The 13,114-nt window shown below is 49.9% G+C and overlaps 1 protein-coding gene across 5 annotated transcripts in view; it reads right to left on the bottom strand.

Annotated features, from left to right (window-relative positions):
- Positions 1-13,114, bottom strand: part of Ptpn14 (protein tyrosine phosphatase non-receptor type 14) — a 147,512-nt gene that overhangs the window by 78,289 nt on the left and 56,109 nt on the right. For all 5 annotated transcript variants that reach the window (XM_052200026.1, XM_052200029.1, XM_052200027.1 and 2 more), the window contains exon 3: positions 4,313-4,482. In XM_052200026.1, the coding sequence (XP_052055986.1) occupies positions 4,313-4,482 (170 nt within the window). The remainder of the gene's footprint in view (positions 1-4,312; positions 4,483-13,114) is intronic.

The following is a 13,114-nucleotide window of genomic DNA, read 5'->3' as shown; positions in this document are numbered from 1 at the left end:
CCCAGTGTCTGCTGCACCTTGACATGCTGTGCTGGGCAGAAACAATGTTGTTCTCAATAACCAAGGGGGCCGTTCCCATGGCAATGGGAGCAGATGCGAGGGGTGGTACTGCCAGGTCTATCAGCCAAGTTCAGGAATGTATACAGAGATCTACTTCCAAGCCCGAGGCAAAGTTTGAAACTCCATCGGGGCTGGGCGGGACGGATGGTTCAGCAGTGAAGAGCGCTTGCTACTCTCCCAAGTATGTGAGTTTGGTTCCCAACACTCACGCTGGGAACTCACAGCCACCTGTGAGCTCCTCCTCCAGGAGATGAAACGCCCCCTTGTGGCCTCTGTGGAGACCTGCACACCTGTGCATAGACCCGCACAGGTACACATGATTAAAAATAAATCTTTTAAAAAGTCTTCATCAGATGACATTATAAAACAGTGAAAGAACTGAGGAACAGAAAATGAAGTGTAAAGGAAAATGGAAACATAGTCATAATAAAGCTTTTAAAGGAGACACTCTGAACGCTGGCTGTAGATCCAAGAGTGCACACAAGACAGACCATGTCTCATTGGATAGCCTTAGTATTTCCAACCAAGGAAGGATGATGCAAGCTTTGGGGGAGGCCAGGAAGAGGCGTGGCCAGTAAAAGTGTGAGGACTCAGTTCAGTCTCCAGAGTTCATGGAAAAAAATCCAGGCACAAGGGCACATGCCACCAAAGACGCAGACCCCTGGGATTTGCTGGCCAGTCGGCCTGACATAATTGCTAGGTTTTGGGTCAATAAAACCCTGTTTCAAAAAAACAAAGTTGGGAGAGGGCTTGGTGGTGAACGTGCATGCCATGCCTGAGGACTAGAACCCGAGAACCTATAGAGATGCCCGGTGTCTGTATGTGGCAGCCCCCCTGTAACTCCAGAGCTTAGAGGGTAGAATTGGGATCCCTGGAGTGAGGGCTGGCAGACCAGCCCTGTCACTGAGCTCTGGGTTCAGCTGAGAGAACCCTGCTTCAACGGACAGAGTAGGGAGCCACTGAACAAAACCATGGCGTCAACTTGAGCTTTTCCAGGCATACATACAGGCGTGCACACACATGCACATGCAACTTGCACACACATGCACATGCAGACTTGCACACATGTGCACATGCCTGTGTACCCCACACATGTATAAACCACCACACATATACACATAAACATATACACGAGGAAATAAAAGGTAGATGGAACTAAGAGATGATACCCCGGGGCTGTCCTGGCTGTCCCAGAAAATGGTACAGGCATGACCGCTCATACCATAACGCAAAGGCTGTTTTGTCTCCTGTAAAGATGTCAGGCTTGGCCTGACTGGCTTTGCCTTCAGTATACCACAGACCTGCAGACAAGGGCACAGCCTCCCCATCCAGCACTTAGAGGAGGTGGGCAGTGGGGATGTAACTTTAAGGAGAGGACACTTTGGGACACAGCAGCAGCACCCTAAGATGGGGGGCACTTGGAACAGCGCCCACACCCCTAAGTCTTCTCTGTACTACCACAGTGCACTAAGACTCCCTTTGGCAGGAGAGGGGCTGGGCTGGCTACAGCTGCAGTTACACTGTGTAGCATGCTGACCACTAACAGAGGGGCAGTCCCACCCCTAGCTACCTGGACAAAGGACGATGTGCCACCTGACCTCAAGGAGACGAATAGGAGTTCTTTTATACTAGTCTAGACCAGGCAGTCGTCAGTGATCAAATGCAAGAGACACACCCCAATGAAAAGAAAAACATCTACCAATTCATTATAAATTCCAGAAATGAGGCATGCACCTTAATTCACGCTTCAAAAACTATTTATCCTTGGTTTAGTGTTCCTGTTGGGTGTGTGTGTGTGTGTGTGTGTGTGTGTGTGTGTGTGTGTGTGTGTGTGTGTGTATCTGCACGCGCACGCATGCGTGCCTGCCTGCCTGCCTGCATGCAATTGCCTGCCTATGTATCTCAGATGTTTTATCTTTGGTGTATGGTTCCTCAGAAATAACTTTTGTCTTTTGTGTTTTGAAAGAGGGTCCTCTCTGGACCTGAGGTTTGCCGTTCAGCTGACTGGACTGTGAGCTCCAAGGATCTGCCCCGCCCCGCCCCGCCCCTGGGATTAGCTGTAGCACATGTGCTGTCTTGTGTTTTACATAAATGCTGGGACTTGAACTCAGGTCCTCACACTTGTGTGGCTGGCACTTTGCCAACTGAGTCCCCCCCCCAACCTCCACCACCTTTTCCCATAAGTGCATTCTCAGTATTGAAGAGGGGCTTCTCTGCTGAAGGAGACTCGGGAAAGGCCCAGACATTGTTCTAAGCTTTCCAGTCTGTGAGAGAGGCCAGCACTCGCAGGCTGCCCCTGGCAATCCTTAACTTGCCCAATAAGGAAACTTCCACCTCCCTCACATTTTCACCTTCTGGGCCCAGACAAATATGAAAACCATGTGTTTACAATGAATCTGTTGCTATGCAAACACACTGCAAAGAATCTTTCCTTTGATTCGGGAAGATATAAAGGGAGAGGATGCCCAGCGGGCAGGAGCCCCTGCTGAGGGAAACTTGGCCAAGATGGGAGAGAAGAAAAGCAGCCGGGAAAGAAGGGCAGTGGGTCCCAGCACGACCCAAGGAGCGAGCCTCCTCAAGGCCCAGAGCACACAGCTTCCAGTTGGGAGTGAGGCTCAAAGTTCCCAGCTTCTTAATCTCTTAACTCCTATGGCTTCCTGAGTCACACCCCCCCCCCCCCCCCCCCCCGTCGTCTAGGAGAGGCCGAGCGGCTGCCAGCTTGTTCCTGCAGATGTCTGGAATCACATTGGGTCATTTATTTTTCCCTCCTTTGATTTTATAATTGCATGTTTTCTCCCTTTGATATATTGTGTGTGTGTGTGTGTGTGTGTGTGTGAGAGGAGAGAGAGAGAGAGAGAGAGAGAGAGAGAGAGAGAGAGAGAGAGAGAACATGTGTGCGGAGGACACTGGACCTGGAGTTGACTCCTCCTGCTAGGCTGGCTGACCAGGAAACCCCAGGGCCTCTCCTGTCTGCCCTGTCCAGCACCAGGCTTCACGGCTACCCTCGTGCTTCTGTGGGTCTTCGGGCCCCCACAGCCCTCCTTCTGACACCTCTTTGTGATCTCACTCAGGTGGCACCATGACCTTGGGCCTGACTTACCCACGGTTTTCTCCAGTGTCATCGGAGATTCACCTGTCTAGCTTCATCTCCAGAGGGTGAGATGGGGCGATCTCAAACTAACCTGAGAAAGCCATACTTTCCAGTCACTGACCTCAGAACTGGCTGATGAACCCCAGGTCACCTGTCTCCACCTATCCGTTCTCCCAGCGCTAATGCTGCTTAATGCTGCTGCCTGCAGCTTTCGCACAGGTCCCAGGGTGCCAACTCAGGTCCCCATACTTGGACAGCAGGCACTTTACCCACAAAGCCATAGCCATGGCTACCAACAACAGATATTCATTAAGAAGAAGGGGGCGGGAGGGGGAGGGGAAAGAAGGAGGAGGAAGAAGATGAGGAAGAGGAGGAGGGGAGGGGGAGGAAAGAGACTAACAGAAACAAAATTTTCAACTATGTCATCATTTGAGAACTTTACAATCCTGAAGCCCACAAGGTGAAAATCAATAGTGCACCCTGTTCATCCTCTAAGCATGTCAGAAGCATTCCCAATGCCCAAATCTGAGCAACAGGTTTACCAACAAACAAACAAACAAACAAACAAACAAAGTGCCCTTGGGCTTCCTGCTCCTCCAGAAGCATCCACTTGATGGGCAATTCCTAAGCCATCTGAACTTTATGAACATTTTTCAGTTCCTTCAAGGACACGAGACAACACAGCCAACCCGAGTCTCCCCTAAGGTGCTGACTTCCTGTTCCTGAGTATGTAGCCCACGTGATCAAAACTTTCCCCCTCTCCGCATATTCCTCCCCAAGTTTACTTCCATCTTTAGATCCATGTTATTCCTCAAGCGCAGAGTCCAATGGAGTTTGGGGTGGGTGGGTAGGGCATACAAAACTAAATTAGGTGGTTAGCTTTTACTAAATTCTAGCACACCCACTTGACCATCCCCAACATATACTTCTTTGCTGATAGACACAAAACACTGCAGTCTTACCAGGACTACAGGGAACGCAGGCCATTAGCTACACGGATTGGACCAAAATATTACTGTCGCATGGCAACAGGCATACAACCTCCAGCTACACCGCCCAATCAGCATCCTCACACAACTTAATCAACCAGTGCCTCCACTTCACTGGAAGCATCCTGGTTATCCACACCCTTATGGGGAACTCGAGGGGGAATATACCTACCTCGTGGCCTCCTGCTGAAGCCGCGACACATTTGGCACGTAGAACATGACTCCGAAGAAAAGCAGAGGCTCATTAGCAAACTTGTCCAGATGTTTCTTCAGTGGCTTCTCCAGCTCCACCCATCTCGCCTGCTGGCTCTTGCTGAGAAACCAAAGGCCGAAGAAGTGCGTCTAGAAAAAAGGGTAAAATCCTGTCAGTCTGGGCTTCCCACGGCAGTCCGAGACCACACAGAAAACAAGCCTCCCCCAGCTGTGTCATCAGAAGCCTGAGATCCTGGGCCTACATGCAAAGATCCAGCTTTGTCTATTTCCCAGCGTGGGACAAGCTAAAAGAAATCATATCCACTGATGCAGCCACCTACTGAAGCAGTATTCGAATAACTGTGCTGCTTGTGCATGAGAGTCCCTGTAAGCCTGTGTTAAGGAGGGGCTGGGGCAGACTGGGGACAGGGCTGACTGTATGGAGAACATGAGCGCCTGGACACAGAGACCAAGGTCAGCCGTGCTGCCCATCCTCAGGAGTGAGTCCGCCACCTTGGTTTATCACACAAGATTCCTCACGGCGAGCTGGGATTCATTGATGGACTAGACAGGCTGGCCAGTGAGCCCCAGGCAGCCTCTGGTCTCACCTCCAGTTCTGGGATTCCAAGTGTTCCTCAGCACACCTGGCTGAGGTGCTGGGGATTGAACTCTGGTCCTTGTGCTTGCAAGGAAGCACTTAACCAGCTGAGGTGTCTCCCCAGCCAAGGGGCTGACTTCTTTCCTAAATTCAGAAAGACGACTCCGTCTGATCTGACACATGGCATCTACCGTAGAGTCAAGTCTTACTCGGTTCTGAAGGCAAACACTGCCAGCTGTGAGCTCTGCCAATGTAGAAACTTTTCACAATCTACCAGAATTTAACCAAAAAGACATGTGCTCTGTTTATACCTTAATTGGTACGTTAAAAGCAGTGCTCTGTTGTTTTATTTTTACATGAATTGTAATAAATTTCTCTCATACCAAGCTTTGAGACTGGAAGGCTCTCCTCTCTACAGCTGCCCCCAAAGCCACCAGTGGCTCTTGGAAGATTACTTTGGCATTTGGTAGATGGAAGTGTGATTATCACCCTAAAACTTGAAGCCTCAACCAGCTCGGCTATGAACAGCATGTGAATGATTGGAACACACCCCTTCACGTACCCAATCCTGTCTTTATTTGAACATGTGCTAATTTTCAGGATTAGTGCAAACAGACAGACAGACACACACACAGATACAGACACACAGAGACACTTCTGAAGATGCCTTTGGGTTCGATTACAGCCTGGGCTGGCTCACAGCACACCTGGAGATCTGCCGTCAGGAGAATGTGCTCGTTACCAGGCTTAATTTCCAAAGGCATTCATTCCTTCTCTGTCTCACCGCAGCTGGCCACCCCTCCAGTCACCACAGAACAATCCCTACAGAAATCCCCAGGGAAGCCTTGTTCCTGCTTTCCCAGCATGCCCCTGGCCTACAAAAGCTGGAGCACACAGGCTGGTTCCCAGCATGGCCCTGGCCTATGAAAGCTGGAGCACACAGGCTTGGCAGACAGAGATGGTTTTCTCAGCCGGGTTGAAATGGTTGCGCCCCCCACAGTGCTCCAAAGGGCAGGTTTGGGTCTACACCTTCTCAAGCTACAAAATGCAGCGATGTCTCTAGCAACCCAGACAAAGCTGACTGAGCCCACTCTCGCCCAGCTGTGTACATCCTGACTTCTGTGAGTCCATCTGCGTTTCCAACATGAGAGATGGAGCATTTGAGGTCCAGAGGTCCTGGCACAGAAGAGCCCTGAGGCTCATCTCAAGCTATCGTGCTCTCTGTCTCTGTCTCTGTCTCTGTCTCTGACTCTCTCTCACTGACTCCAGATACAAATGAAGACCTAGACTCCTAGAGCTTTTCCTTCAAGATGGAGTGACTGCAGTTCTTATGCACTGCACAGCTGATATCTGCCACCCACCCACATCCATGGCCAACAGAAAGCACATCACAAGGCAGGTCACCTGACTCATTTTCACTGGCTCGTTTTAGCACCAATATTTTCATGATTTAGAGCTAGAAACCCTCCTCTCAGAGGTTCATGTGCTAAAGCCTTGGACCCCAGGTCCCCAGAGCCTGTTGGGGGTAAACCCTGAAAGGAGACCATAGGACCCTGAGCCCCCTTTCCCCCACTTGCCTTCCATCTGTGGCATGCCTCGTTTTGCATTTCTGCACATTTCCGGCAGTATACACTGCCTTCTCAAAAGCAAAGAGCAAAGGAGCCAATACATAACCAACAGAAAGCCCGCTCTGAAGTCAACTTTTTCCCCTTTGTAAATTGATCACTTCAGGTTACCACAGAAAGCTGGCGATGGTTCATTCTGTGAAGCACAGAATTAGAAAACACTGCCAGGTAGGAGTGGAGGCTGGCAGGTGACTCTGCTGGTAAAGTGCTGACTAAGAAGGGTGAGGACCTTGGTTTGGAGCCCTGGTACCCAGGCACGGTGGCACACAGCTGTGCAGGCTGGGGAAGCCAGTCAGCCTAGACAAACTGACAGACTGCAGTTAGTTAGAAATAATAAAGTGGGGAGCAGCTGAGGAGAAGGCTTCTGGGCCACACACGCATGTGCGTGTGCTCTCACCACACACATACACCTTAAATACACACGGAGGCAGAAAAGTCAGGTCAGGGGTCACACCTTTAATCCCGGCACTTGGGAGGCTGAGGAGAGAGGACCATGAGTTTGAGGTCAACCTAGGCTACAAAGCAATATCCTACCTCAAAACAAATAAACCAGCAAGAACAGAACAAACCAGGAGTGACAGCCTGTGCCTGGAAGCCCAGGCCTTGGGAGGCGAGGGCAACAGGATCAGTTAGAGAAAGCTCAGCTACGATGCTCAGTCACGACGAATCCCAGCCTGGGCTAGGAGAGATTCCCTCACAAGCAACAATAACATCACACATCGAAACAAATGAGAAAGGAAATAGAGTCAGGCTAGAATCAGCAACATAATGAAAACTGGGTTGACTACAGATAATAGAAAAGCCTTAAAAAGACAAGAAAAATAACCACGAAGCAGGAAGAGGTTGTGCAACCCTCTAAAAGTCTTGTCCCAGGTACTTGTGGGACACTGGTGGAACAGTCGTGTCTGGCTGACGGAGCCACCAGGAATTAGAGACACAAGACACAGCTAAGTCCTGGTCCTCTGTGCTTCATTCAGCACCTGGGAGGGTCCCGGGCCCCTCCTCACCGCACCACCCCTGCACATGGTCACACAATGGTCCCTCGGTGTGCTTTGGGGAACTGAGTGTGTTTACAAATACAAACTGAGGTAAGCACTCAAGCCGTGGTGTACTGTATGTTGATTTCTAGAGGTGTGGGAGCCCTTTGTGAGCATGCGCAGAAGGAAGGTCACTGCAGAGTGGATGCACACATGAGCACATGCACACATGTGCATAGGATGGAGAGGGCAACTTTGCTTGAGGCTCAAAGTACTAATCTTGAGTCACAGTAAATAGCAAAGAGTTCTAAATAACAGAGCAAATCACCTCTAATGGAAACTGAATTTGTGGTGTAAGCATTTGTCGTTGTTGCTGCTGTTGCTGAAATATAGTCTTTTTTCCAACAGTACAAAGTAGTTCCCAGTGATTCACTGTGCAATTATCCAATGAAACAGTTATAAAACTGCTCAAGAAACAGGGCCCTCTAATAAAGAGGCAAATGAAATGAGCAGGCATTTATGAACAGACAAAATTTAGTCCACAGATCAAGGGGAAAAGCTCTACACCCGTCTTGCTGCCACAGAAATGCAAATCAGAACTACACTGGGGTTCGCAGGCATCCCACTGAGAAGAGGATCAAGGAGACACTGCTGGGAAGGGAGCGGAGGCCAAACACATGGATGGTGGAGATGTCCCAGTGGGGCCTCTACCGAAATCAGTACCAAGGTTCTTCAAAGCAGGGAAGCAGGTACTGCCGTGACCAGGGGATACAGCCACAGGACCTAGCTCGCACTCCACAGAGATGCCAGTGATGCCACACTCCCCTCACTCCAGCCAAGTCATAGGGTCAGTCTGGGTGTCAATCAACAGATGAACCGATAAATGGGTCAAGAAAATGTGTATATATGAACCATGGAGTTTCACTCAGTCATTAAAAAAAGAATGTCTTTCTCAGAAACCCAGATGGAACTGGAGAGCTTATCAAGGAAGATAAGCCAGACCCAGAAAGACAAATGTCTCTTTGTTTCCTCTATGACTCCTGGACCATGTATGCATGTACATCAGAATGTATACATATAGGTGTGCACATTTATACATACGTGTGTTTATACACGATGCTATATGGGCGCTATGTCTGTAGTGAGTTGATCACTAGTACTTGTCTGCTGTGCGCAAGGCCCTGGGTCCAATCCCACCACCATGACAAGTTGGATGGGGTCTCCCACACATAACCCCAGCACTGGGCATGTGGAAGGATTGAGAGCAGGGAACAGGAGAAGGTGAGGGAGAGTGAACCCAGCTGAAGTAAATAACATACCAAAGAATGTCGTGATGACTCCTATCACCTTGTACATGTTAATAAGAACTGTAAAAGGTTTGGGAAGATGGAGGCTCCTGGTGCGGGATGAACTGTTCTCAAAGGTCCCTGAACCTTCTGTGTCGTTCTAATGTAATATGTTGGGCTTGGTGATCTGGTAGGAAGGAGGGCCCACTGTGAGATTTCCAGCTTTAGAGTGGTTTCTTAAGCTATACCCAAGGAAGGCTCCTCCGTTCCCACCCACCTCTCTCACCCGCCTCTGACCGTTTCCACTGCTGTGGAAAGACGCTGCCCAGCACCTTGCAATGCTCTTGCTTGGGTTATGGCACGGCACAGCTTTATTCCGCCCTGTCTCTACAAGTTGTATCTAAGTAAATGAAACCAGAACCTAGAGCCTCACTGGGCTCGCTGTGTACCACGCAGCTCCCAGCGCTTGGTCCGGTGCCTGCCTCTCCGGCCAAGCACAGCTGTGCACACCCAGCTTCAGGTCTGCCTGGTGTGGTTCCCAGGTTTCGCCACTAAACACTGCCACAGATTATATAAAATGTAGCAGAAGCCACCTCTTCCATGACCACAGGGACCTCATTCCCCTGAGGAAAGGCCCAGAACTGGAGCTTCCTGTCTAAGGCACCAAACGTAAGCCAGACCTGGCTGATCCTTGCTTTAACTCTGGGTATAAATCTCCATTTGTGTTTTAGTGTTAAGCCCACAGCTCTGACACCTTGAGTTAGGCAGTAAAATCCGGTTCCCAGAAAGAGGAACTGTATCTCTGGGTCGTTACTTAAAACCAGCTAAGATGAAACAATGTGGGGAGAGCCATGGGAGGGTGACATTTCCATGGGAACACTTCCTGGATTTACTTGGAGTTTTGCATCTTAACAGAAGTGTCAATGTCTATATGTACTAGAGTGTCAGCTCGTGTTTGCAGTGGCAGACAGGTGTGTGCCAGACTCAGTGTTCACAGTAACGGCTCTGGGAAGATCCCAGAGAATGAAAACCTGCAAACAGAGTGGAAGACAGCCAGTTTATGGCCTGAGTACACAATGTCTCCATCAGCGTGTGTGTGTGTGTGTGTGTGTGTGTGTGTGTGTGTGTGTGTGTGTGAACACCTACCTGGTCCCCAGCTGATGGCACTGCCTTTGAGAAAGTTGTAGAAGCTCTGTGGAGGGAAGGCATGGGTCACTGGGGGTGGGCCTTGACGTTTTACTGGCCTGCCTCACTTCCTGTCTATTCTCCGCTGGGCTGTGGAGGCAATGCGGCCATCTCACGGGTGCTGGCATGCTGTCCCCCAGGGTGTATGTGCTCAAGCCCTTCTCACAGGAGCCCGAGCAAGCCCTTCCCTGTGCTGTTCTTCCGCTGCTGACAGGATTCCTTCCTACTGTGGTGCTGGGGAGCAAATCCTGGACCTTGAAGATAGCGGGCAAGCAACCCACCCCTGAGCCACGGCTCCACCCTTTCTCCATTCATCTATAATGAGATGATGTGTAACTGCACACACTAACTATTCACAGCAGAAGCTTGTTGAGGGTTTGGTTGCTCTAGTTTTGTGAGCCACGGCATGGCTTTAATGCCATCCGTGAGGGTTGCACATGCGGTCCTGGCAATTACAAGGGATTAAAGCCTTGATCTTAATGCAGGCATTCTGGGGAGGTAATCAGCCAGAAGCAAAAGTTTAGAATATCTCGTATTAAGCTCTAACAGGCTGCCCGCCTCACCCAGTATTTCAGTTGTCAATCAAGAAGCAGAGCTAGTATGGTTCCGCCTCAGAGAAGAAAGGAGTTATGTACGAGCACTGAAGGCGTCTCTGGGGCGCGAGAAATACTTCAGACACAGCCATAAAGCAGGCTCCGAGCAGGTCCTCCTGTCACAGTCCCGTGACTCTAGAAAATAAGTCATGCTATCCTCCACAGCTGAAGAACTGCAAGGCCATTTTGCATGCACCCAGTCTCTGCACTTGGTCGTTCTGGGGATTCTAGAACACATCTAACTAACAAGGGAACCATCCTCATTCTCATAGTCAATGTCTTCATGGAAGTATAAGGAAACAGCTGTAGTTGTAATGGGGACACATGAAGCCCTCGTGACCAGAGCTGAGAAAACCTTCTCCCAAGGCACTGTGGCTCTTGCAGAACACACCCCCAGAGGGGAAGACTAAGGCGGGAAGACTGAGCAAGAACCACCTCTGTTCGTACTAAAATGAAGGCACACTTAGCATTGCCGTAGAGGCCGGGCATGAGCCTAGCTAAGATTTCCAGCCATAATCTCCACAAGACAAGAAATCAATACAAAATTCAAAGACCAGAAATCCACCCCCACCCTCAGCAGATTGTTACTCAGTGCTGATCCTCAAAAATGTTTTATATTTACTTGTTCTGTCTCCCTCCCTCCGTGTGTGTGTGTGTGTGTGTGTGTGTGTGTGTGTTATGCACACTCATATGCACACCCAAGCACACTATGCTGTGTATGTGCCGTGGTGATCAAGTGAAGGGCAGGAGACCATCTGTAACCATCAGTTCTCTCCTACTATGTGGACCCAGGGATCGAACTGCGGTCACCAATCAGGCTCGGGGGCAGCGCCTTTACCTAGTGAGCCATCTCTTTTACTTATTTTTTCTTTAACTCGACACAACCTTAAACTTAGCTGGGAACTTAACTGAGACACTTTTTCCACCCGACTGGCCCCTGGGCATGTCTGTGGGGCATTTTCTTAATGATCAACCCACTGAGGGCAGTGCCACCCCTGGGCAGGTGGTCCCAGGTCGGATGAGAAGACAGGCTGAGCTAGCCGTGGGGAGCACGCCTGTAAGCAGCACTCTGCTGGGGCTCTGCTCCAGTCCCTGACTCCTGGAGCCTGCCTTGGCTATCCCAGATGAGGGACGGTGAAGTGTATGAAACACACCCTCTCCTCTCCAAGTTACTTTCAGTCAGTGTTTCACCACAGCAACAGGACCCATCTCATCAGTCCCTGTGCTGATCACCTTAACCCCCGGGCTATGGTTAAGCAGGTTACAAAATGGAGGCAGATTCCACTGATGGGGAATGAGGTTTTCCTGTCAATCAAACAAAAGGTCACAGTCCTTACCAAGTGCCAATAGATTAACATCAATCAAACCACACACCCGCCTGTAATGTGAGCTCACCTTTCTTTGATGGAAATGTATGTCAGGTCCTTGTGTCTCTAAAACCCTTACACATTTTGAAAACAGACAGCTATGGAGGATTAATTAGCAAGTATGACAAATAGCACGGATGAAATCTAAATTTGTAAGAGAGAGAGTGAGAGAGAGAGAGAGAGAGAGAGAGAGAGAGAGAGAGAGAGAGAGAGAGAACTAAACTGGGCACCAGGTACCCACAAAACACCAGGCTACAGTTTGAGGGGGAAAACCTGTGTTTATCCCCTCCTACTTCCAACTTTGTGTGGAAGACCTTCCGGTTGGAGGCACACACAGAGCTTGCTCTATCTCCTCTAATCCAGAGGAGCTGAATTAGCAAGAGAAGGGTCTTGCTGCCAATGTTATCTGTCACAGGATGAGAGTGGGAGACCCGAAGAGAAAGTGATTTGCTCAGAGGCGACAAACTAGTTGAGTGCAGGTCAGCACAAAGCCAGCCTGAAAGCTGAACCCCACCTTAGCACTGAGCTGTCAATCACACAACAATGCACACTCGACAGGAGCCTGAGCTGCTCCCTTTATCCTAGCTGGAGAGGTAGTTGTAGGATCATGGCGGGTTGCCCTTTGACCTTTTGCTGGTCAGGAGAGATACCTTCTCACACACACACACACACATACACACACACACACACACACACACACACACACACGCACACACACACACACACACAAACCATAGCATGGGCAGCTGCTTTTGACTTCCTCCTCTGCACAGCCAGTCCCTGTGCTAAGAAAACCCTGTCATTTTTTCTACCAGAATGCCTAATTAGCCTTCAGGGACAGATTTGAAGTGTGTGTGTGTGTGTGTGTGTGTGTGTGTGTGTGTGTGTAGAGAACAATGGGTGCCCTATAGAAGAAGCGTAAGGAGAAGGGATACAACCCAGGAGAGTGACCATCCGCCTCTTCTGTGCTGTGAAATACTGTCACCTGGACCCCAGTGAGATCCCGGCGATCTGAGGGATTCCTGATGCTCAGGGATGTCTGAATCTCAGGGTAAGCTACAAATCACCTAGAGCGACCCACCAGCCAACACGTCATGTGACCAAGTGTGGGCTCCTTACAAAAGATTCTGGTCCTGAATGCCCGGAAACTG

The sequence above is a fragment of the Apodemus sylvaticus genome, chromosome 12, assembly GCF_947179515.1.
Source record: "Apodemus sylvaticus chromosome 12, mApoSyl1.1, whole genome shotgun sequence".
Taxonomy (NCBI): Eukaryota; Metazoa; Chordata; class Mammalia; order Rodentia; family Muridae; genus Apodemus; species Apodemus sylvaticus.
This window is presented reverse-complemented; position numbering and strand designations above follow the sequence as displayed.